The sequence below is a fragment of the Sorex fumeus genome, unplaced genomic scaffold (assembly GCF_029834395.1).
Source record: "Sorex fumeus unplaced genomic scaffold, SorFum_2.1 ptg000126l, whole genome shotgun sequence".
In the NCBI taxonomy this organism is placed as follows: domain Eukaryota; kingdom Metazoa; phylum Chordata; class Mammalia; order Eulipotyphla; family Soricidae; genus Sorex; species Sorex fumeus.
Genome location: NW_026606183.1, coordinates 6,147,758 through 6,170,512, shown reverse-complemented (window position 1 = coordinate 6,170,512; position 22,755 = coordinate 6,147,758). Strand labels below are relative to the sequence as shown.

Here is a 22,755-nt window from a genome sequence, read left to right as displayed (position 1 = left end):
CTCCAGATCCATTCACATAGCAGCAAATTGCATGACTTCATCTTTTCTTTTAACTGAGTGGTATTTCATTGTGTATATACACCATAGTTTCTTTATCCAGTCATCTGTTCTTGGACGTTTGTTTTTCTTCCAGATTTTGGCTATCGTGAACAGTGCTGCAGTGAACACGGGAGTGCAGATATCCTTCCTGCATTGTGTTTTGGACCCCTGAAGTACATTCCCAGGAGCGGAATTGCTAGGTCATATGGAAAATCAATTCACTAAAAATCTCTTTTTCTGCTTCCTGGCACAGGTGATTATACTTATCTATCTCCTGAGACTGGGAGTGGATATAAGATTTTCTTTTATCAATGAAACATGAGCAAAAGTGGTATGTGTTACTTTCAGGTGGGAGCATTAAAAAAAACTGTGTGTGTTTCTTCATGCTTTCCCCCCCTACCATGGTCATCATGGAGGCACATCCATGTTTATTTGGAACATGGGTGTTGTAAAAGTAAATTGGATTTCTGATAAAAAAAATATGGAAGAGAGTTTCTCAGAACTGTATTGAATTTTTGATGAACAAGAAATAAACCTTTGTTATATTAGATACTGAAATTTTGCTCTTGTTTTTTTCTGAAGCACAATTAGCCTATATCACTAATTCAGAAATCCACAATCTGAATGAAAAAATACATATTGAGTCAGAAATCCATAATTGGAAATTCATGATCTAGATCATTACATTATAAAACTAGGTTATATATGTGGAGACCTTTAATTCTAATTTTTAGGATGATGCTGTTTTATTTATTTTTATTAAAAATTTTAAATTGAATATAGTATTCCATAAAAACTGAGATACACAGTTACAAAGTTGTTCATGATTGTGTTTCAGTCATACAATGTTCTAATACCCATTCCTTCACCAGGGTGTTTCGCTCAACCAATGTCCCTAGTTCCCCCCTTGGCCCCACCCCTCCAGCCTGCTTCTATGGCAGACATTGCATGCAAGGCAAATGCCCTACCGCTGTGCTATCGCTCCAGCCATAAATTTAATAGCCATAAATTTCTCCCTTAGCATAGCTTTTGCTAAGTCACATGTTTTGGTATACTGGATTTCTTTTTTATGTTTGTTTTTTTTATTTGTTTTCTTTTTCTTTTTTTTGTTTTTGTTTTTGGGACACTTGCAATAGCGGCTATTCCTGACTTTGTGCTCAAGAATGATGCCAGTGGTGCTCAGGGAACTGTGTACAGTGCTGGGATCAAACTGGGATTGATCTCCTGCAAGGCAGACACTCTGCTTCTTGCGCTATCTTTTTTCTGTTTTGTTTCATTTTTTTTGTGGGGACTCCCAAGTTTCTAAGTAGTGCTCAGAAGGTCTCGGGGGTTCTCCTGGCCAACCAGGCAGCCAGTTCAGTTCAAGATCCTGGGATACCATACTCTCCATGATCCCTGCATCACCACTGATCCCTGGGCCATGCTGGTTCTGCTGGGGTCCTTCAGGGCTGTACCTGGCGATGCTGAGGGGACCATGTGGTGTGGGGATTGAATCTCTGCACTATTTACTGGACCTGTAGTTTGGTTTTCATTTGTCTCTAAGTATTTACATTCAGAAAACAAGAAAGTCACCTGCTGGTGTTTTGCTCAGAATGTATCTTCGTTGCTTAAGATACATCTTTGTGCTTGAGTTTTCCATAATGACTCTTGCAAACGAGAACAGTTCTGGTTAAAGGATTTAAAGCCAGAGCTATTGGCAGACGGGAAGGACATTTTGCAAAGCATCTTTTTTTCCTTTTTGGGTTACACGTGGCGATGCACAGGGGTTACTCCTGGCTCTTCACCCAGGAATTACTCCTGGCGGTGCTCGGGGGACCACATGGGATGCTGGGAATCGAACCCAGATTGACCGTGTGCAAGGCAAACACCCTACCCACTGTGCTATCGCTCCAGCCCCTTGTGAAGTGTTTTTAAAGCTCCCATACACTTGGTCTATATTAATGTTTAGAACACCTGTTCAGGAGGCAAGCCCTATGTTCATTCTGCTTGCTATTCTCTTTCTTTGTTTTGGCCACACCCAGTGATACCCAGGCATTACTCATGGCTCTGCACACAGGAATTACTATTGGCAGTGCTTGGGGGACCATATGGGTTTCTGGGGATCAAACTAGGGTCAACTGCAAGCAAGGCAAATGCCCTACATGCTATACTATCTCTTGGGCCCCTGTTTTTTTTTTTTTTTTTTACCATTTACACATTTTAACACTGAGCTATCTCTCTGGTCATCTTAATTTTCATAGTGCTTTGACTAAGAAACACTGAGGTGACAAATTACAAGTGGTTTGGGCTAGCAAACTGGAGAGGAAGAGAGAAAAGTCTCTGTGCAGAGCCAGTAGGAAGATCACGCAGGATTGTGTGCTCACTGAAGTCCCGCCTTCTTCCTTTGAGACTTTAGGCAACTTCTGTCTCATAGTTCTCTTTTTCTGTTTTTTTCTACTTTTGGTGACTTTCTTGAAGTGACTGAGTGGTGTGTGCTGTCTCTGGTCCCTGCTTCTTCCAGCGATGACTTGCAGAGTCCTTCTATTAACAGGTATGTCAAGGTCAGGGTGTGGGGGGTTGGTCCTGTGAAGAAAAGGGAAACGTTTGCATGAATGAGTGGAGAGAAAGGAGGTGGACGATTAGGAATTACACTGGGGTGAAATCAAGGAGATTGATAAAGAATGAGAATTCAAGAAGCAGAAAGTAGAGCTAGATTGAATGGGATGACTGGAGAGGCTGGAACTCATAGCTAAATTTAAAGAGAATGTAAGGGGTTTGACTGAGCTTTTCGTTTCACACAGGAGGAAACTGAGGCAAAGAGAAGTAAAATGACATGCCAAGGGCATGCAGTAGTTCATCAGATTTTCTTCTCAGAAGATTTCTCCACAGATTCTACTTACTGCTTCTAGAGTGTTTTTTTTTTTGATTTCTAGCTCTGTTTGCCAAAGACCCAAATGTTAATAACTGATCAAAATGATTTGAGTGGTATTTTTTTTATTCTTGTGTTTTGTGGAAAATAGTAAAATGAGATAACGAAATATTTGGTGGTTTCCCAAGAGGGAAATCATCTGTATCTTTAGGAAGTGGAGCATTGGGTAAATGAATGAGCAGGAACACTGGAGATGAAAGAGGGGAAAGGTGAGGAGGAAGACTCTTCAAGGGGTGGAATGCACCTATTTTAATCATTCTTAGGCCCGGGGTCAGCAAACTATGACCTTCAGGCATAAGGTAAGGATCCCACCATTTGGTTTGTACAAATTTCAAACATGTTGTAGAAGAGCATTTATAAGAAGTTAATGATAGGGAAATACTAACTTTATTTTTGACTTTGCTCACTTTTTATTTTTTATTTAATTTTTTAATTAAATTTTTTAATATACATTTTTATTAGTGAAACACCATGAGGTACAGTTGTAGACTTATAAATTTTTGTGCTTGGGTTTCAGTTATACAATGATCAAACACCCATCCCTCCACCAGTGCCCAGTCTCCACCACCACTGATCCCAGTATCCCTCCCACCCTCCATCCACCCCCATCCCACCCTATCTCTGTGGCAGGGCATTCCCTTTGATAGTGAAATACTAACTTTGAACCTTAATGACGTGAGGTGTTTTTTCATCCCCAAAATTCCATTTGTTTACTAATTCTGATTAGTTAGCTTTTATTATGAAAAGTTTTACTATGGGGTGGAGCAATAGTTCAGTGGGTAGGGTGTTTGCCTTGCACACGACCGACCTGGGTTTGATTCCCAGATTGCCATATGGTACCCTGAGTACTGCAAGGAGTGATTCCTGAGTGCAAAGCCAGGAATAACCCCTGAGCATCACCAGATGTAACCCAAAAAGAAAAAAAAAGATGAGAAATTGTATTCAAGTACAAATAGAGTAAATATGCTTTATTTGTCTCTTGGGCTGCAAAAGCCTAAAATATTTACTATTTTACTCTGTATAGAAAAACTGTGTTCACTCCTAGCCCAGGTTACGGACTGGATCTAGACATTTCCATACCAGACTGAGTCCCAGCACAAAGCAGCTTCCAGCAGGAAGGCGAGCTTTCCCATTCCCCTGCTCTCCTACTGACTCTCTCTCCTTTTTGTTCTCCATCTAGCCTTGGCCTTATGTAATGGGTTCAACCTGGAGACTGAAAATGCAGTGATCTTCCGAGAGAACGCCAAGGGCTTTGGGCAGAGCTTGGTCCAGTTCCAGGGATCCTGGTAAGAGCTGCAAGCGGTGTTTTCCCTCTCACCTGCTCTCCCTCCAACACATATGAGAAGAAAGGCAATTTCCTTGTCTTATTTTTTGAATAAGCAAGAAAGTTACAGGGTTCTCTTAAAATTTTTAAAAAACAAAGTAACATTGGCTTATAAGATATGTCGGGTGGGGGCTGGAGCGATAGCACAGTGGGTAGGGAGTTTGCCTTGCACGCGACCAACCCGGGTTCAATTCCCAGCATCCCAAATGCTCCCCTGAGCACCTCCAGGAGCAATTCCTGAGTGCATGAACCAGGAGTAACCCCTGTGCATCGCTGGGTGTGACCCAAAAAGCAAAAAAAAGTGTTAGGGGGTACAGTTTTACACTTCTTCACCACACTCCCCACTGAACACAGCTCTTCCATCCACCACAGTTCCTTGGGTCATTCCCATCCTTTAAAACCCTTCCCTTCTTTGATAATAAAAACTGCAAGGTTCTCCATTCAAATGATACAAGAGTGTCAGCAAAACTTCTCCTCACTCTTTCCCCCATCTTGAGAGGATTCCTGGTAAACAGTTTTGGTTTTCCAGAGAGATTCTATGTTTAATATTCCTCTATAGTTTCTGGACATCTATGCCACTGTACTTTGTATTGTCAGATCATGACCTGCTGCCCGTTTTGTAATACGTTTCATATGCTTCATAGACACTTCCCCACTGCTCCCAATTAATTCATTGTTCATGGGTGATTGCTTTGGAGCTCTGATGTCTGAATCGAGAGACCGCAGTAGTGACTGCATGGTTTGCAAAGCCACTATTTTTCTTAATAAAAAATAATATTTATGCAATAATGTTACTGTTCCGGAAAAAGTTTGCTTCTTTGCTCTATTCCCTCCACCCCCATTTTTGTCCTTAATAGATTGATTATTTTGCTGGTTAAGTATGTAAAGAATTTACTCACTTTTCTTTATGCTTTGGTCAAATTCCATTGTTAAATCTTTTATTCACAAACATTTAATACATTTTAAACTTTTAGTACTTGAACAACACTGCCACGTTATACATTTGCAAGTAAATGCTTAGAGCTGATGTTGCAGCGGATGTGACTAGCAATAGTTTCTTGTGGACAGTGTAAAGCTAGAGTGTCAACCACTGGGGGTCTTTAATGTTAGAGCTTTATTATTTATTTACTTGTTTTTTGGGCCACACCAGATGATACTCAGGGCTTACTCCTGGTTCTGTGCTCTGGGATCACTTCTCATGGTGCTTGGGGGACCATAGGAGGTGCTGAGTAGGAACCCGGGTGTGTCACTTGCAAGGAAAATGCCTTATGTGTTGTACTATCTCTCTGGCTGTTACAGCTTTACTTCACAGCTAACGTAGGTCTGTCTCTGTGGGTGGGCTCCTGATCTAATCAGCGGCTACAGAAGCAGCAGCAAACTTCATGTCAAGGGCAGCAGCCCCAACCTCAACACATTCTTTCTTCTCTCCCTCTGTACTATACTGTGACCTACCCTGCGGTGTTTCTGCTAGCAAAATTGATATGCCTCACGAACATGAGGGTCTTTTTTCCCTTTTTAGTTTCTGGGCCACATCCAGTGTTGCTCAGGGCTTATTCTTGGCTCTGAGCTCAGGGATCATTCCTGGCCAGTTTGGGTCCTGAGAATCAAATCTGGGACATCCACATGCAAGGCAAGTGCCCTATCCCCTGTATTATCTCTGCAACCCCCCCCCCCAGATGAGGTCATCAGATTGTTAGAGCCAATTGGATTGCATGTGCCTTTAGCAAGTGACGGTTCGTAGGTCTCCTCTGGCTCTTCCCTCCTCATTTCCTTTGTAATACTAGAATTCCTAGATAAAAAATATCACCGTATAGGTAATTTTAATAGATTCTGTAAGATTTAATGAATTAATTTATTTTAAATTTTATTTATGGGGTCACATCCAACTGTACTCGGGGCTTACTCCTGGCTCTGTGCTCAGGGACCTTTTGGGGTGCAAAGGAATTAAACTTATATTGGCAACGTGCAAGACAAGCAAGCACTCTGTTGCTCTGGCCCAAATTCTGTCGTGTGTGTATGTGTGTGTGTGTGTGTGTGTGTGTGTATGTGTGCAGCAAGATAGTTTTTATTGCAACTTATTTAGAAAGATATGAGGGAAGAAAAATAGAGAAGTACATGTTAAAGAGAGAACATAGGCTTCTCCGGAGTGGAAATTGGCAAATTTTCTTCTTCCCTTCATTTTTTGTTGTTGTGATGATGAGGGTCACACACCCATTCCTGGCTGTGAGACTTGACATATATTAATATCATCATGTGATATTTATCTTTATTTTTATTCTATCATATTAATTGATGTACATTTATAGAATTATCTTTGCTTTTTTGGAGTCCACCTTCCTTAGGGATGATGATTGAATCTCTTGTGTTACTACATTCAATTTGCCAAAATATTTTTGAGGATTGTGGCATCTATAATAATCAGAGATATTGCTCTGTAGTTTTCTTTTCTTTTTTTTTGATACTCTCCTTTCGTGATTTGAGAATTATAGTGATATTTGTTACATTGAATGTGTCTGGGGGTGTTCACCCCTATTCTATTTTGGAAGTCTTGCAAAATTCATGTAGTCATCATGTGGTAAAATCATGCAACTTGCTGTTATGTGGATTGAGCTGGAGAGTATCATGCTGAGTGAAGTCAGTCTGAAGGAGAGGGACAGACACAGGATGATCTCGCTCATATGAAGCATGTAAAGAAGCATAGTAGGGAAACAACAAATGCCCAAAGGCCACAGAAAAAAACTGTCTTTAGCAGGAAGCTTCCCATTGTGGGGAGTGGGGGGCTAAGCTGAAGGCAGCAAGGGTACACTGGGACAATGGTGCTGGAAAGCAGATGTTGCTGGCAGATGGGAAGCTGGAACTTTTTTTTTTTTTTTAATTTTTATTAGTGAAAAACCATGAGGTACAGTTGTAGACTTGCAAATTTTTGTGCTTGGGTTTCAATTATACAATGATCAAACACTCATCTCTCCACCAGTGCCCATTTTCCACCACCACGGGTCCCAGTATCCCTCCCACCCCCCATCCCCCCATCCCACCCTGCCTCTGTGGCAGGGCATCCCTTTTGTTCTCTCTCTCTCTTATTGGGTGTTGTGGTTTGCAAAAGAGGCAATGGGTGACAATCATGTTTGGTCTATAGTCTACTTTCAGCATGCTTCTCCCATCTTGGGCGGATCCTCCTAACACCCTTTATTTGGTGCTCCCTTCTCTATCTGGCCGCTGGAATGTTTTAATACATAAAACCTTAACATTAACAGGTTTGTAGACTGTGATACCTAAAAAAAAAGAATACCCCAATCCCCTACCCACCCTCCCCAAACCATCTGTTCCAGGACTCCTGTTCTTAGGGAGGGTTTTGGTTTTTTAGCTGCTCTTTCAATTTCTGTACTTGTTATTATCTGTTCAAGTCATCTCTTTCTTCCTATTTCAGTCATAAATTTCTAAAATTTTTGTCTGCGTCTTTGAGATTGTTCATTTTATTTGCATAAAATGTATATAGCATTCTGAATTATTTATTCAAAATTAGGTTTTTAAAAAATTTGACATTTTAAATTTTTAATTTGCACAGCGGGTAGGGCATTTGCCTTGCACGCAGCTGACCCGGGTTCGATTCCTCCGTCCCTCTTGAAGAGCCTGGCAAGCTACTGAGAGTATCCTGCCCGCACGGCAGAGCCTGGCAAGCTCCCCCTGGCATATTCGATATGCCAAAAACAGTAACAAGTCTCACAATGGCGACGTTACTGGTGCCTGCTTGAGCAAATTGGTGAGCAATGGAAGGACAGTGGTACACTGCTACAGTGCTTTGTTTTTGGATCAAACCTAGGTGTACTCAGGGCTTAATCCTGGATCAGTCTTGGTAGTACTTGGATACCTTATGGGGTGCCAGGGATCGAACACAGGCCAGTCTGGGTCCAGATGTATTATTGCTCCAACTCTGTTTTTCTGTTTTAACTCTGTGGTACTCAGACTACATTGAGCTTGGATTCAGGAGTCACTCCTGCTGGTTCTTAGGGGAACTTGGTAGTTCTGGGGATAAAACTTGAGGCTCAGACAGTCAAAGCCTGAGTTTCTGCCTTCTAAACCATACTTCTTGTCTCAATTCTGCTTTCTCTGAGTATGGGTTTTCTTTTCTTCTTGATGAGTGGCGCGTGGTTAACAATGGTGTTGATTCTTCCAAAGAGTCAGCTCTTTGAAATGTTGGTACCATCCTAGAGCTTCTATTTAATTTAGCTTTGCTTTAATTTTTAAAATTATTTTTCTTCTATTGACTTGTGGCTCTGATGTTCTCCTCTTTTTAAGTTTTATTTATTTGTTCTTCATTCTTTAATTCCTTTAGGAGTCTGTTGTTTATCAGAGACCACAGACGTAACTCAGTGGTAGAATACTTGTCCTGTATTTTTGAGGCCATGGGTTTGGTCCCTGGCACTGAAAAGGGAAAGAAAAAGGAAAAAAAAAAGGATTTTGGGGGAGAATTTTCTTGCTTATTATTGATGTGCATCTGTGCTGCCATGAACTTCTCTCTGTCTGTCTGTCTCTCTTGGTCCTGGGCATCAGACTCAGTCAGAGCCTCACATATGAAAGGTCAGTGCTCACTCATGGAGCTGCATCGCAACCCTAAACTTCCTTTAATACTGCTGCTGCATCTGAGTGCTTATGATTTTTTTTTTGTTTGTGATAGCACAATGGGTAGGGCGTTTGCCTTGCACACAGCTGACCTGACCAACCTGGCTGACCCGAGTTTGATTCCTCCGCCCCTCTCTGAGAGCCCAGCAAGTTACCGAGAGTATCTTGCCCCACATGGCAAAGCCTGGCAAGCTACCGATGACGTATTCAATATACCAAACAAAGTAACAAGTCTCATAATGGAGATGTTATTGGGCCCGCTTGAGCAAATCGATGAGCAATGGGAGGATAGTGCTAGCTAGTGCTAGTTCTACAGTTAGCTAAAAAAAATTTCTTCATTGATTTTTCCATTGACTAAAGAATTATTCAGAAGCATGCTTTTTAGTCTGCAATTGTTTAAAGATTTTTATAGCTTTCTTTTTATTGTGACTTTTTAGTTGCATACCATTGTGATTGAAAAATGCTTTCTATAATTCCAGTTTTCACGTATTTTGAGACTTCTGTATTGTCCAAGCATATGATCTGCCCTTGAGAATGTTCCATGTGCCTTGAGAAGAATGTTTATTCATTTATTTTAGTATGTAAGTTTATAATTCCATTTCATAGTTGCTTCATTTAATGCCATTATTGACTTATTTTTTTGTCTGAATTATCTGTTCATTGCTATAAGTGATGTATTGGGATACTCTACTATTATTGTTGTGAATATATCCTTTAAGATATGTTTTAATAAGGTAACAAAATAGGAGACTAACACCCAAGAATGGCCGAGATTAGTACCAGGACTTTTGCTCCATGGCTTGGAGGCCAGCCACACATGCTAGGTGAAAAGGCAGCTCAGATAGAGAAGGGAGCACCAAATAAAGGATGTTGGGAGGATTCTCCCAGGATGGGAGAAGCATGCTGAAAGTAGACTATAGACCAAACATGATTGCCACTCAATTCCTCTTTTGCAAATCACAACACCCAAAAGGAGAGAGAGAACAGAGGGGAATGCCCTGCCACAGAGGCAGGGTAGGATGGGGAGGGATGGGGGGTGGGAGGGATACTGGGATATGTGGTGGTGGGAAATGGGCACTGGTGGAGGGATGGGCGTTCAATCATTGTATAACTGAAACCCAAGCACAAAAATTTGTAAGTCTACAACTGTACCTCATGGTGTTTCACTAATAAAAATCAAATAAATGAATAAATAAAATTTTTAAAAAAGGTATGTTTTAATCATTTTTTAATTTTTTTTGCTCCTGTGGTGAGAGTCTAGATATCAATGACTGGCAAAGCTTCTTGATGGATCTTGACCCATTAGTCAATATATAATATTCATCTTAGTCTCTTACTATCTCTTTTGGTTGAAAGTCTAATTTATTAGATATGAAAATAGCAATTCTTGTGCTTCCTCTGCATTATTGGTTTGGGTTACCTTGATCCAGCCTTTCACTTTGATTCTATATTTGTCATGTCTGATGAGAGATTCTTGGACTGGAGCGATAGCACAGTGGGTAGGGCGTTTGCCTTGCACGCAGCCAACATGGCCTACCCGAGTTCGATTCCTCTGCCCCTCTCGGAGAGCCCGGCAAGCTACCGAGAGTATCTCGCCTGGCAAGCTACCCGTGATGTATTCGATATGCCAAGCACAGTAACAACAAAAGTCTCCAATGGAGACGTTATTGGGCCCACTCGAGCAAATTGATGAACAACGGGAGGACAGTGACAGTGACAGACAGTGATGTGAGATTCTTAAATGCTATAAAAAGGATCTTGCATTGTTTTGGGGAGCTGAGTCACACCTTGATGGTGTTCAGGGAACCATGGTGCTTGGAACTAACCATCACACATAAGGCAAGTGCCTTACCTCCTGTACTGTTTCTCTGGCTCCTTGAATTTTTTTTTCTTTTTGGTTTGGGGGCCACATCTGGAGATGCTCAGGGGTTACTCCTGGCTGGAGACCACATGGGAGGCTGGAGATCAAACCTGGGTTGGATGCATGCAAGGCAAGCATCTTACCCACTGTACTATCTCTTTAGCTCCTTAAATGATTCATCTTTTTGTTTTATTTTTGTGGTGTCTTGAAGTCAACCCATGGTTTTACACATATAAGGCAAGGGCTCTATTGCTGAGCTACATCCTTGATACCCCTTGCATTTTTAAAATCATTTTTTAAACTGCTCTGTGTCTTGTTGTTGTTTTTGTTTTTGGGTCATTTAAAAAAATTGAATCGGGGCTGGAGTGATAGCACAGTGGACAGGGCATTTGCCTTTCATGCGGCCAACCCGAGTTCGATTCCCAGCATCCCATATGGTCCCCTGAGAACTGCCAGGAGTAATTTCTTAGTGAAGAGCCAGGAGGAGCCCCTGTGCATCGCCAGGTGTAAACCCCCCCCCCCCAAGAAAAAGCCAAAAAAAAAAAAGAATCACTGTGAGATCTATAGTTACAAAATTGTTCATAATTGGGTCATACAATATTCTAATACTCATTCCTCATCAGTTCATATTTCCCAATACCAATGTTCCTAGTTTCCCTCCCACCCCACTCCCACACAAGCCTGCCTCTATAGCAGATGCTTTTCCTCTCTCTTTCTCTCTCTCTCTCTCTCATTTCATTTAGGCACTGTTCCCAGAAGGTTATCATGTATATCATTTTACCTATCAGCACTAAGTTCTTGTCCAGAGTGATCATTCCCAATTATCATTATCATAGTGGTCCCTTCTTTGTTCAAACTGCACCCTGCTCCCCCTGACCCCCCGCCCCAACAACTTGTGGCAAGCTACATACCATGGATGAGTCCTGCTGGCCCTTGTTCCTCCTGTCTTTGGGTATTAGTCTTGTACTATTTTTTAAAAATATTGTTGCTCAAATGAGTGTAATCATTTTTTTTTCTTTTTGGATCACACCCGGCATTGCACAAGGGTTACTCCTGGCTCTGTACTCAGGAATTACTCCTGGCGATGCTCTGGGGATCATATGGAATGTTGGGAATCGAACCTTGGTTGGCAAAGTACAAGGCAAATGCCCTACCCACTGTCCTCTCGCTCCAGCCCCCCCTCCCATATTATTTTTTAAAAAGGCCGGACCAGTTGGCCTTTTCACCAGAAATGAATGAGAGTTCCTTTCTCCCACATCTATGTAGCACTGGTTGCTTTTGTTCTATCTTGTGTATGTCAGTCTCTTTGGTGCAAGATGATATCTCATTATTGTTTTGGTTTGCATCTCCCTGATGATTAATGGGGTAGAACAATTTTTCTTTTTTTATTTTATTTTATTTTTTTTTTTTTTATTTTTTTTTTTTTTTGAAGTAATGTTGATTTATAGGAGCATAAATGTATATATATGTATATATATTTTAGGGATAAGATGTTATCATCTGATACTCATCATAAAAGTGTTAATATGGCTCCACCACAGTTCACTGAGATCTTTCTTGGTTTTAAATTTTTTTTTTTTTTTTTTTTTAATTTTTTATTAGTGAAACAATATGAGGTACAGTTATAGTTTTACAAATTTTGTGCTTGGATCTCGGTCATACCACGATCAAATACCCATCCCTCCACCAGTGCCCATTTTCCACCACCAGGACAATATCCCTCCCCCCCATCCTCCCATCCCCCCATCCCCCCCTGCCACTGTGGCAGGGCATTCCCCCCTGTTCTCTCTCTCCTCCTGGGCGCTGTGATCAGCCAAAGAGGCATTGAGTGGCGAACATGTTCAGTCCAGTCTACTTTCAACCTGCATCTCCCCTCCTGGGAGGATCCTCCAAACACCCTCCACTTGGCGTTCCCCTCTCCATCTGAATTGTCCTTTCCCCTAGAATACCCAGCTGGCCTCTAAGTTATGGAGTAATTCTCCTGGTGTTGTGGGTATTAATCTCATATTTTATTATTTTATATCCCCCAGATGAATGCTATCTTTCTATGTCTATCCCTCTCTTTCTGACTCATTTCGCTTAGCATGATACTTTCCATATTGTACCACTTGTATGTAAAGTTCGTGATTTCATCTCTTTTAAGAGCCACATAGTACTCCATTGTGTAGATGTACCAAAGTTTCTTTAACCAGTCATCTGTTCTTGGGCACTCAGGTCTCTTCCAGTTTCTGGCTACTGTAAAGAGTGCTGCAATGAACAAACAAGTGCAGATGTCCCTTCGGCTACACGTTTTTGCCTCTCTGGGATATATTCCCAGGAGTGGTATCGCTGGGTCAAATGGGAGCTCAATTTCTAATTTTTTGAGGAACGTCCATACTGTTTTCCAGAAGGGCTGAACCAGTGGACATTCCCACCAACAGTGAAGGAGTGTCCCTTTCTCGCCACATCCGCGCCAGCAACGGTTGCTTTTGTTCTTTTGAATGTGGGCCAGTCTCTGAGGTGTGAGATGATATCTCATTGTGGTTTTGATCTGCATCTCCCTGATGATTAATGATGTAGAGCATTTTCTCATGTGCTTTTTTGCCATTCGGATTTCTTCTTTGAGAAAGTTTCTGTTCATTTCATTGCCCCATTTTTTGATGGGGTTGGATGTTTTCTTCTTGTGGAGTTCTACCAGTATTTTGTATATCCTTGATATCAACCCCTTGTCAGATGTGTATTCGGCGAATATTCTTTCCCATTCTGTAGGCTGTCTTTGTATTTTGGTCACTGTTTCTTTGGAGGTACAGAAGCTTCTTAGTTTAAGATAGTCCCATTTATCTATCTCTGTTTTCACTTGCTCAGCCAGTGGCGTGTCATCTTTGAACATACCATTAGCCTCAATGTCATGGAGGGTTTTGCCAACTTTGTCTTCAATGTATCTTATGGTTTCTGGTCTGATATTGAGGTCTTTAATCCATTTTGATCTTACCTTTGTACATGGTGTTAGGCAGAATTCTGAGCCCATTTTTTTGCATGTAGCCGTCCAGTGATGCCAGCACAATTTGTTAAAGAGGCTTTCCTTACTCCACTTCACATTCCTTGCACCTTTATCAAAGATTAGATGATCATATGATTGGGGGGTGATGTCAGTGTATTCAACTCTGTTCCATTGGTGTGCAGTTCTGCCTTTGTTCCAGTACCATGCTGTTTTGATTATTACCGCTTTGTAGTAAAGTTTGAAGTTCGGGAGGTTGATTCCTCCCATTTTCTTTTTCCCAAGAATTGCTTTAGCTATTCGTGGGGGTTTATTATTCCATATAAATTTCAGGAGTGTTTTCTCCATTTCTTTGAAGAATGTCATGGGTATCCTTATAGGGATTGCACTGAATTTGTACAGTGCTTTCGGTAGTATTGCCATTTTGACAATGTTAAGTCTTCCGACCCATGAGCAGGGGATGTCTTTCCATTTCCTCATGTCCTCTTTTATTTCCTGAAGTAGCGTTTTGTAGTTTTCTTTGTACAGGTCCTTTACTTCCTTAGTTAAGCTGATTCCTAGGTACTTGATTTTCTGGGGCACAATTGTGAACGGGATTGTTTTTTTCATGATGCTTTCTTCTCTCTCACTGTTTGCATATAGGAAAGCCATGGACTTTTGTGTATTGATTTTATAACCTGCAACTTTACTATACAAGTCTATTGTTTCTAGGAGTTTTTTGGTGGAGGTTATTGGGTTCTCTAAGTATAGTATCATATCATCTGCGAATAGTGAGAGCTTTATTTCTTCCTTTCCTACCTGAATGCCCTTAATGTCTTTTTCTTGCCTAATTGCTATTGCAAGTACTTCCAGTACTATATTGAACAGCAGTGGAGAGAGTGGGCATCCTTGTCTCGTCCCTGATCTTAGAGGGAAGGCTCTCAGTTTTTCCCCATTGAGGATGATGCTTGCTGTAGGCTTGTGGTAGATGGCTTTAACTATGTTGAGGAAAGTCCCCTCTATGCCCATTTTGGCTAGGGTTTTCATCATAAAGGGGTGCTGGATCTTGTCAAATGCTTTCTCTGCGTCTATTGATATGATCATATGCTTTTTATCTTTTCTTTTGTTGATATGATGGATTATGTTGATTGATTTCCGAATGTTGAACCATCCTTGCATCCCTGGGATGAATCCTACTTGGTCATGGTGTATGATCTTTTTGATGAGTAGTTGGATTCTATTTGCTAGTAGTTTGTTGAGGATCTTTGCATCTGTGTTCATCAGGGATATCGGCCTGTAGTTCTCTTTCTTTGTGTTATCTCTGTCTGCTTTTGGTATCAGTGTGATATTTGCTTCATAGAAACTGTTCGGAAGTGTATTTGATATTTCAATTTCATGGAAAAGCTTAAAGAGGATTGGGAGTAAGTCTTCTTTAAAGATTTGGAAGAATTCACTGGTGAATCCATCCGGGCCAGGGCTTTTGTGCTTGGGGAGACTTTTTATTACCATTTCAATTTCCTTGATGGTGATAGGTCTGTTCAGGTATTCCAGGTCTTCTTGGTTCAGCCTTGGGAGTCTGTAGGAGTCTAGGAATTTATCCATTTCCTCGAGGTTTTGATGTTCTGTGGCATAAAGCTTTTCAAAGTACTCCCTGAGGATCCTTTGAATTTCTGTAGTTTCTGTTGTAATGACCCCCTTTTCATTTCTGATTCGGTTTATTAGGGTTTTCTCTCTCCCTTTCTTTGTGAGTTTTGCTAGGGGCTTATCGATTTTGTTAATTTTCTCAAAGAACCAGCTCTTGGTTTCATTGATCTTTCGGATTGTTTTCTGGGTTTCCATCTCGTTAATCTCTGCTCTGAGTTTTATTATTTCCTTCCTCCTGTTAGGGTTGTGCTCCTTTTGTTGGTCCTTCTCCAAGTTCTTAAGCTGTGAGGTTAGTTTATTTATGTGGGCTCGCTCCTCCTTCCTGAGGAATGCTTGTAGAGCTATACACTTTCCTCTTAAGACTGCTTTTGCTGTGTCCCATAGGTTTTGGTAACTCGTGTCCTTGTTTTCATTCGTTTCTAGGAATCTTTTGATTTCCTCTTTAATTTCCTGTCTAAGCCACTCGTTGTTTAATAGCGCACTGTTTAATTTCCATGTGTTTAATTTAGTTTTCTGTTTTTGTGTGTGATTTACTTCTAATTTCAGCGCATTATGGTCTGAGAAGATTGTTGATACAATCTCTATCTTCTTAATTTTTTGGAGGCATGTTTTGTGGCTCAGCATGTGGTCTATCTTGGAGAATGTTCCATGTACGCTTGAGAAGAATGTGTATTGAGCTTTTTGTGGATGAAGTGTCCTGTATATATCTACTAAGCCCCTTTCTTCCATTGTTTCCCTCAGATGAAGTATGTCCTTGCTAAGCTTGAGTCTGGTTGATCTATCAAGAGGTGACAAAGCGGTGTTGAGGTCTCCCACTAGTATTGTGTTGCTATCGATTTCTTTTTCCAAATCTATGAGTAGTTGTTTTAAGTACTTTGCTGGTCTCTCATTAGGTGCATATACATTTATTATTGTAAGTTCTTCCTGTTGTACAGATCCTTTGGTCAATAGGAAATGACCTTCACTGTCTCTTATGACCTTCTTCACTCTGAAATCGATGTGGTCTGATATTAGGATAGCTACCCCAGCTTTTTTCTGGGAGCTGTTTGCCTGTAGGATTGTTTTCCAGCCTTTGACTCTGAGTCTGTGTTTGCTTTGACTATTGAGATGTGTTTCTTGCAGGCAGCAGAATGTTGGGTTCAATTTTCTAATCCATCCTGCCACTCTATGTCTCTTAATTGGTGCGTTTAGCCCATTGACATTGAGAGAGATTATTGTTATGGGATTTTGTCCCATTGTTCTGTTGAAATTTGGTGTATTTGAGAGGTCTGTCTTGCCTTAAAGTAGCCCATTTAGTTGTACTCGTAACCATGGTTTTGAGTCTATGAAGTTCCTGAGCTGCTGTTTGTCCGTGAAACTGTGTGTTGTTCCTTCTATTATGAATGAGAGTCTCGCTGGGTAAAGTATTTTTGGAGAAGCATTTATTTCATTGAGTTTTTTCACTATGTCCCACCACTGTTTTCGGGCCCTGAGGGTTTCATCAGAAAAATCAGCAGTGAATTTTAAGGATGCTCCTTTGTAAGAGATTTCTTTCTTCGATCTTGCTGCTTTCAGAATTTTGTCTCTGTCTAAAGTTTTCGTCATTTTGATCAGGATGTGTCTTGGGGTATTTTTATTCGGATTTCTTCTAGCCGGTACCCTTCGGGCCTCCTGGATGTGGTCACAAGTTTTCTTCAGCTCTGGAAACGCTGTAGCAATGATTTCTTTGACAGTTTCTTCTTCGTCAAGGTTTTCTTCCCGTCCCTCTGGGACTCCAATAATTCTTATGTTACCCCTCTTGGCTTCATCACGGTCTTCTCTTGCCATCTGTTCTCGAACTGTGAGTCTCTTTTCCATTTTCTGCTCTTTTCTGACAAGACTCTGAACTTGATCTTCGAGCTCACTGATTCTGTTCTCAGCCGCTGTTACTCTGCTGCTGAGGCCTTCCACTGAGGTTTTCAATTCGGCTACCAGGTTTTTCAGGTCCGACATTTCCGATTGCATTTTCCTCATTTCTGCCTTCAAATCCTCTTGTCTTTTATTGGCATTGGTTTCCATTGTTTCTTTTAGTTCCCTAAGCATCCTGAGTAGCTCCATTCTGAATTCCTTGTCAGAGAGGTTGTCTAACGCTATAGTACTGTTGGTGTCGTCTGGGCTAGCCTCGTGAATAAGAAAGTTTGGTGGGCTTTTGCGTTGCTTTACCATTGTGACCAGTGTGGTTTGGTCCTTCACACTCGCTGCTACTGTTCTAGTTGAGTGAGGAGAGGCTGCCAGGAGCCGTTCCGCTTTGTTGCTGGTAGATGCGCCTCTTTTACCTTTCTGAGTCTGACCTTCTTCTCAATCAGGCGTTATTCTTTGTTTTATAACTGACATTGAGTGAAACTTTTGGAGGCGTTACTATTTACTACTGAACTTGTATAGCTATTTTCCAAGTGAACTTTTGTTGGAAATGGAGTAGGCGAGTGGGATTTTGTTGAATTGTAGTAGAAGAGGTGAGGAATTTTGTTTGGTATTAGGTAACAAATTGATGAAAAGGATGAAAGGATGCAGGTCCAAGTTGATTGAAGTGAGTGATATACCTGCGGCCGCGTTAGCGGCCGCCCGCCAGGAAGCAGGCCACGCCCACTTTTAGGCCACGCCCCCTTCTTAGAGGCCACGCCCCTACACAATCCCAGGCCACTCCCTCCCAGGATCCTGGGATCCCCGCTGTCCTCCGGCTGCGCTCGCTGGGCGGCCCGCCGAGCGTCCGGGTTCAGGGGCGGGGCTCCGCTCGGGTCCTCCAACCCACCTGGATGGGAGGGGCCGGTGTGCTGCCGGGCGCGCTGCTCCGGATGGACGCGCGCTGGGCTTGGGGTCGCTGGGGGTCCGCGCTCCTCCCTCCTCCAGCTGCGCTCGCTCGGCGGCCCGCCGAGCGTCCGGGTTCAGGGGCGGGGCTCCGCTCGGGTCCTCCAACCCACCTGGATGGGAGGGGCCGGTGTGCTGCCGGGCGCGCTGCTCCGGATGGACGCGCGCTGGGCTTGGGGTCGCTGGGGGTCCGCGCTCCTCCCTCCTCCGGCTGCGCTCGCTCGGCGGCCCGCCGAGCGTCCGGGTTCAGGGGCGGGGCTCCGCTCGGGTCCTCCAACCCACCTGGATGGGAGGGGCCGGTGTGCTGCCGGGCGCGCTGCTCCGGATGGACGCGCGCTGGGCTTGGGGTCGCTGGGGGTCCGCGCTCCTCCCTCCTCCGGCTGCGCTCGCTCGGCGGCCCGCCGAGCGTCCGGGTTCAGGGGCGGGGCTCCGCTCGGGTCCTCCAACCCACCTGGATGGGAGGGGCCGGTGTGCTGCCGGGCGCGCTGCTCCGGATGGACGCGCGCTGGGCTTCTATTTTATTATTTTTTAATTGAATCATTGTCAGTTACACTTACAAAGCTTTCATGTTTGAGTCTCAATCAAACAATGATCAAACACCCATTCCTCCATCAGTGTACGTTTTTCACCACTAATGTCCCTATTCTACCACCAATGTTTCCCCACCAGTGTACATTTTCCACCATCAATCTCCCTCTCCCTGCCACCCCATCCCCACCCTTCCCCTGCCTCTGTGGCAGACAATTTCCCTCTTACTTTCTGGGGTTGAGCGTTTTTTTGGGGGGTCACACCTGGCAATGCACAGGGGTTACTCCTGGCTCTGCACTCAGGAGTTACTCCTGGCGGTAGCTCAGGGGACCATATGTGATGCTGGGAATTGAACCTGGGTCGGCCGTGTGCAAGGCAAATGCCCTACCCGCTGTGCTATCTCTCCAGCTCCTGAGCATTTTTTTCATGTGACTCTTGGCCATTTGTATTTTTTCTTTGAGGAAGTTTCTGTTCATTTCTTCTCTCCATTTTTTGATGGGTTTGGATTTAATTTTTTTTTTGTAAATTCTACCAGTGCCTTATATATTCTGGATATTAACCCCTTATTAGATAGGTGTTGAGTAAATAATTTTTCCCATTCTATAGTCTTTGTATTCTGTTCATCATTTCCTTTGAGATGCAGAAGCTTCTTAGTTTAATGTGGTCACATTTCTGTATCTTTACTTCTACTTGCTTGGTCATGGTTAGTGGTGTTTCATCCTCAAAGAAACTGTTTTTTTCTTTTTTGGTCACATCCGGTGATGCACAGGGCTTATTCCTGGCTTTGCACACAGGAATTAATCCTAGTGGTGCTCGGGGGACAATATGGGATGCTGAGAATTGAACCCGGGTCAGCTGCGTGCAAGGCAAACACCCTACCTGCTGTCCTATCACTCCAGCCCCTTTAAAGAAACTTTTAACTTCAAGGTCATGAGAGTTTTGCTTTTCATTTTCCTCTATTTACCTTATGGATTCAGGTTTGATATCAATGTCCTTAATCCATCTTGATTTGACTTTTATGCATGGCATTAGGAAGAGGTCTGAGTTTAATTTTTGCACGTAGCTGACCAGTTTTCCCAGTACCAATTGTTGAAGAGGCTTCCTTGTTCTACTTCATATTTTTTCTTCTTTATCGAAGATTAACTGATCATGCATTTGAGGGTCTGTCTCAGGATGTTCAACTCCATTTGGTTGATCTGATGGTCTGTTTTTATTTCAATATCATGCTGTTTTAATTACTGCTTTGTAGTACAGTTCGGGGGAACCTCTCTAGTCCAGATGCTGGGAGGCACCTTGGCCGAGGGGGGCGGGGGGCGGTGTTCGTGGAATTCCCTGGGTCTGTTTTCTAGGGACGTCGCCCCCAGTTAGAAACCTTCAGCTGTCTCTGCTGTTTCCAAGGTTGACTCTAAGCTGACCTCTTGGGTCCCACACAACCTCATTGATAGGATTCTCTGAGGATGAGCACGGGGGCACCGCTGGGTGCCACCATGTTGGCTGTAGTACAGTTCTAAGTTGGGGAAAAGTAATGCCTCCCATTTCCTTTTCCCCAATAGTTTTAGCTATTTGGGGAAATAGAAAGTGCTCCATACCTTTTGATTGAGGAGCTCAGAATTTTCAAAATTAGGTTTACTTATTTTCAGTTCATCTGTTGTTTTCTAGTTGTTATGTAGTCAAATGTCTATCACCTTCCTTCTACCCCCATGGGTTTCTGTATGCCTTTTCATATAGAGATTTTCCCTGGTTATTGACTCCATTTCTTTATTTTTTAAATTAGATGTCTTTGTTTTATATTTTTGTATTATGGTTACTGTGGTATTTTTATAGAAAATTGACATAATCATTTTTTGTGTGTGTTCATATTGACTCATGGTCATTTGACTCTGCCATATATGTTCTCCCTCTTTTATAGTTTGATATTGTCTTGTTGATTTTCTCTGCTATTGTATTGCAATTTATCACCAAGGTTTTTGTTCTTTTGTTTCATAAAGAAGAATTCTTGTACAAGTGTGATGGGGTCAAAGAGATTGTTCAGTTAGCTGAGAATTTTTTTTTTTGCTTTTGGGGTCACACCCAGCGATGCTCAGGGGTTATTCCTGGCTCTGCACTCAGGAATTACTCCTGGAGGTGCTTGGGGGACCATATGGGATGCCGGGGATTGAATCCAGGTCGGCCGCGTGCAAGGCAAACGCCCTACCTGCTATGCTATAAGCTCCGGCCCCTGAGATTCTTTTTTTTTTGGCATGCATCTTTCATCTCTGTAACCACAAGGACCCCAAGCACTGAAGTAAATTTCGAGCACAGAGATGGGAGTAGCTTTGAGCATTGATTGGAGTGGCCTCAAAATAAATTAATAAAAACACCAAACAAAACAGACAATAGGTCTGGTGGTGGTAAATGCTATTAATTTTTTTTCTTTTTGGGTCACACCTGGCAATGCACAAGGGTTACTCCTGACTCTGCACTCAGGAATTACTCCTGGCAGTGCTCAGGGGACCATATTGGATGCTGGGAATAAAACCTGGATCGCTGTGTGCAAGGCAAACTCCCTACCCACTGTGCTATTGCTCCAGCCTCAATGCTATTAGCTTTTGTATGTCTGAAAAAGCCTTTATTTATCCATCATATTTGAATGACAGGTTTTTTGGGGGGAAAGTATGCTAGCAGTTTTTATCATGTAGCAATGTGAATGTGTTATTTCACTCCCTTCTAGCCTATAAGGTTTCTGCTACCAAGTCTGATGAAAGCCTGATAGCGCACTCTCTCTTTCCCTCTCTCCCTCTCTCCTCTCTCTTAAAGTTTGTGGCGTAGGAACACTTATTTATTTATTTTATTTTATTATTATGGTTTTCTTTTGGGGTCACACTGGTGATGGTCAGGGGTTACTCCTGGCTCTACACTCAGGAATTAATCCTGACAGAGCTTGGGGGACCATATGGGATGCTGGGAATTGACCCTTATGCAAGGCAAACACCCTACCCGCTGTACTATCATTCCAACCCTGAGAATGAGATTTCTTTTACATTACTTTTTTTGTTTGCTTTTCTGGCCACACCCAGTGGTATTCAGGACTTACTCCTGGCAATGTGCTCAGAGATCACACCTGGTTATGATCAGGGGACTATATAGTATCAAACCTGGGTTGGCTGTGACCAAGGCAAATACTTACTGGCTTATCTTCTCTCTGACTCCAACATCACTCCTCCCTTTATCAGTAGCCTTCAGTATTTTCACTTCATAATTTAACATTATGTATCTTGTGATAATTTATTTTGGATTTGAAAATTTGACATCAGTGGTTAGTTCTTTCCTTAGGTTTGAGAAGTTTTTGGCCATTACTTACTTGAATATGGTCTCATATTTTCTCTCTTCTCTCTTACCCCATACTTCTAACATTTATTCTTTCAATGAAATCTGATAATGGGGCCACACCCAAGATATATATATATATATATATACATGTGCTCAGGCGCTCTCTGTTTGAAATAACAAACCTAAATATATCCATGTATCTATTTATATGCCAGGGAACCAAAGTTTCCTAGTTTATTCAGTGGAAAAACATTCAAATGGATTTTGTGTTTTCCCCTCTTCCCCCCTTTTATTGTTGTCATTATTGCAGTGTGCAGGGACCATAGTATTGGTTGTGACACTTGCATATTTGGTTGCGGTACTTGTACATTTGTAGTGTGTCAAGGGTTGCACATTTGTATGTAAACCTGGGGCCACAGCTCAGTGATATGGAATGAGAGCTAACTTGTGGCTTTGTACCTGGAAGGCAGGTTCTTTACCAATGAACACCTTTCTGGAATGTGTTCCAGAAAATTAAAAAAAAAATTAAAAATCCAATTTCTGATGAAAGACTCTCTGTGCTTTTATAGTTTTTAATTTTAAAAAAATAGTCATCATGATTGCAATTTTACAAAACTGTCAATAATAGGGTTTCACGAACACAATATTCCAACATCCCACTCTCACCAGTCTGTTAGCCTCTGTTATTCTCTCACGCACACCCCCTGTACCCCCCATCTCAATACCTCCCTACCCAGGCTGTC

The 22,755-nt window shown here is 42.3% G+C and overlaps 1 protein-coding gene across 1 annotated transcript in view; it reads left to right on the top strand.

The window, feature by feature from the left end:
- Positions 1-248: 248 nt before the first annotated feature.
- Positions 249-22,755, top strand: part of LOC130045011 (integrin alpha-M-like) — a 68,135-nt gene continuing 45,628 nt past the window's right edge. Inside the window, exons 1-3 of the mRNA XM_056137716.1 lie at positions 249-292; positions 2,497-2,569; positions 4,128-4,233. Coding sequence (XP_055993691.1) covers positions 2,542-2,569; positions 4,128-4,233 — 134 coding nt within the window. The 5' untranslated portion in view covers positions 249-292; positions 2,497-2,541. The remainder of the gene's footprint in view (positions 293-2,496; positions 2,570-4,127; positions 4,234-22,755) is intronic.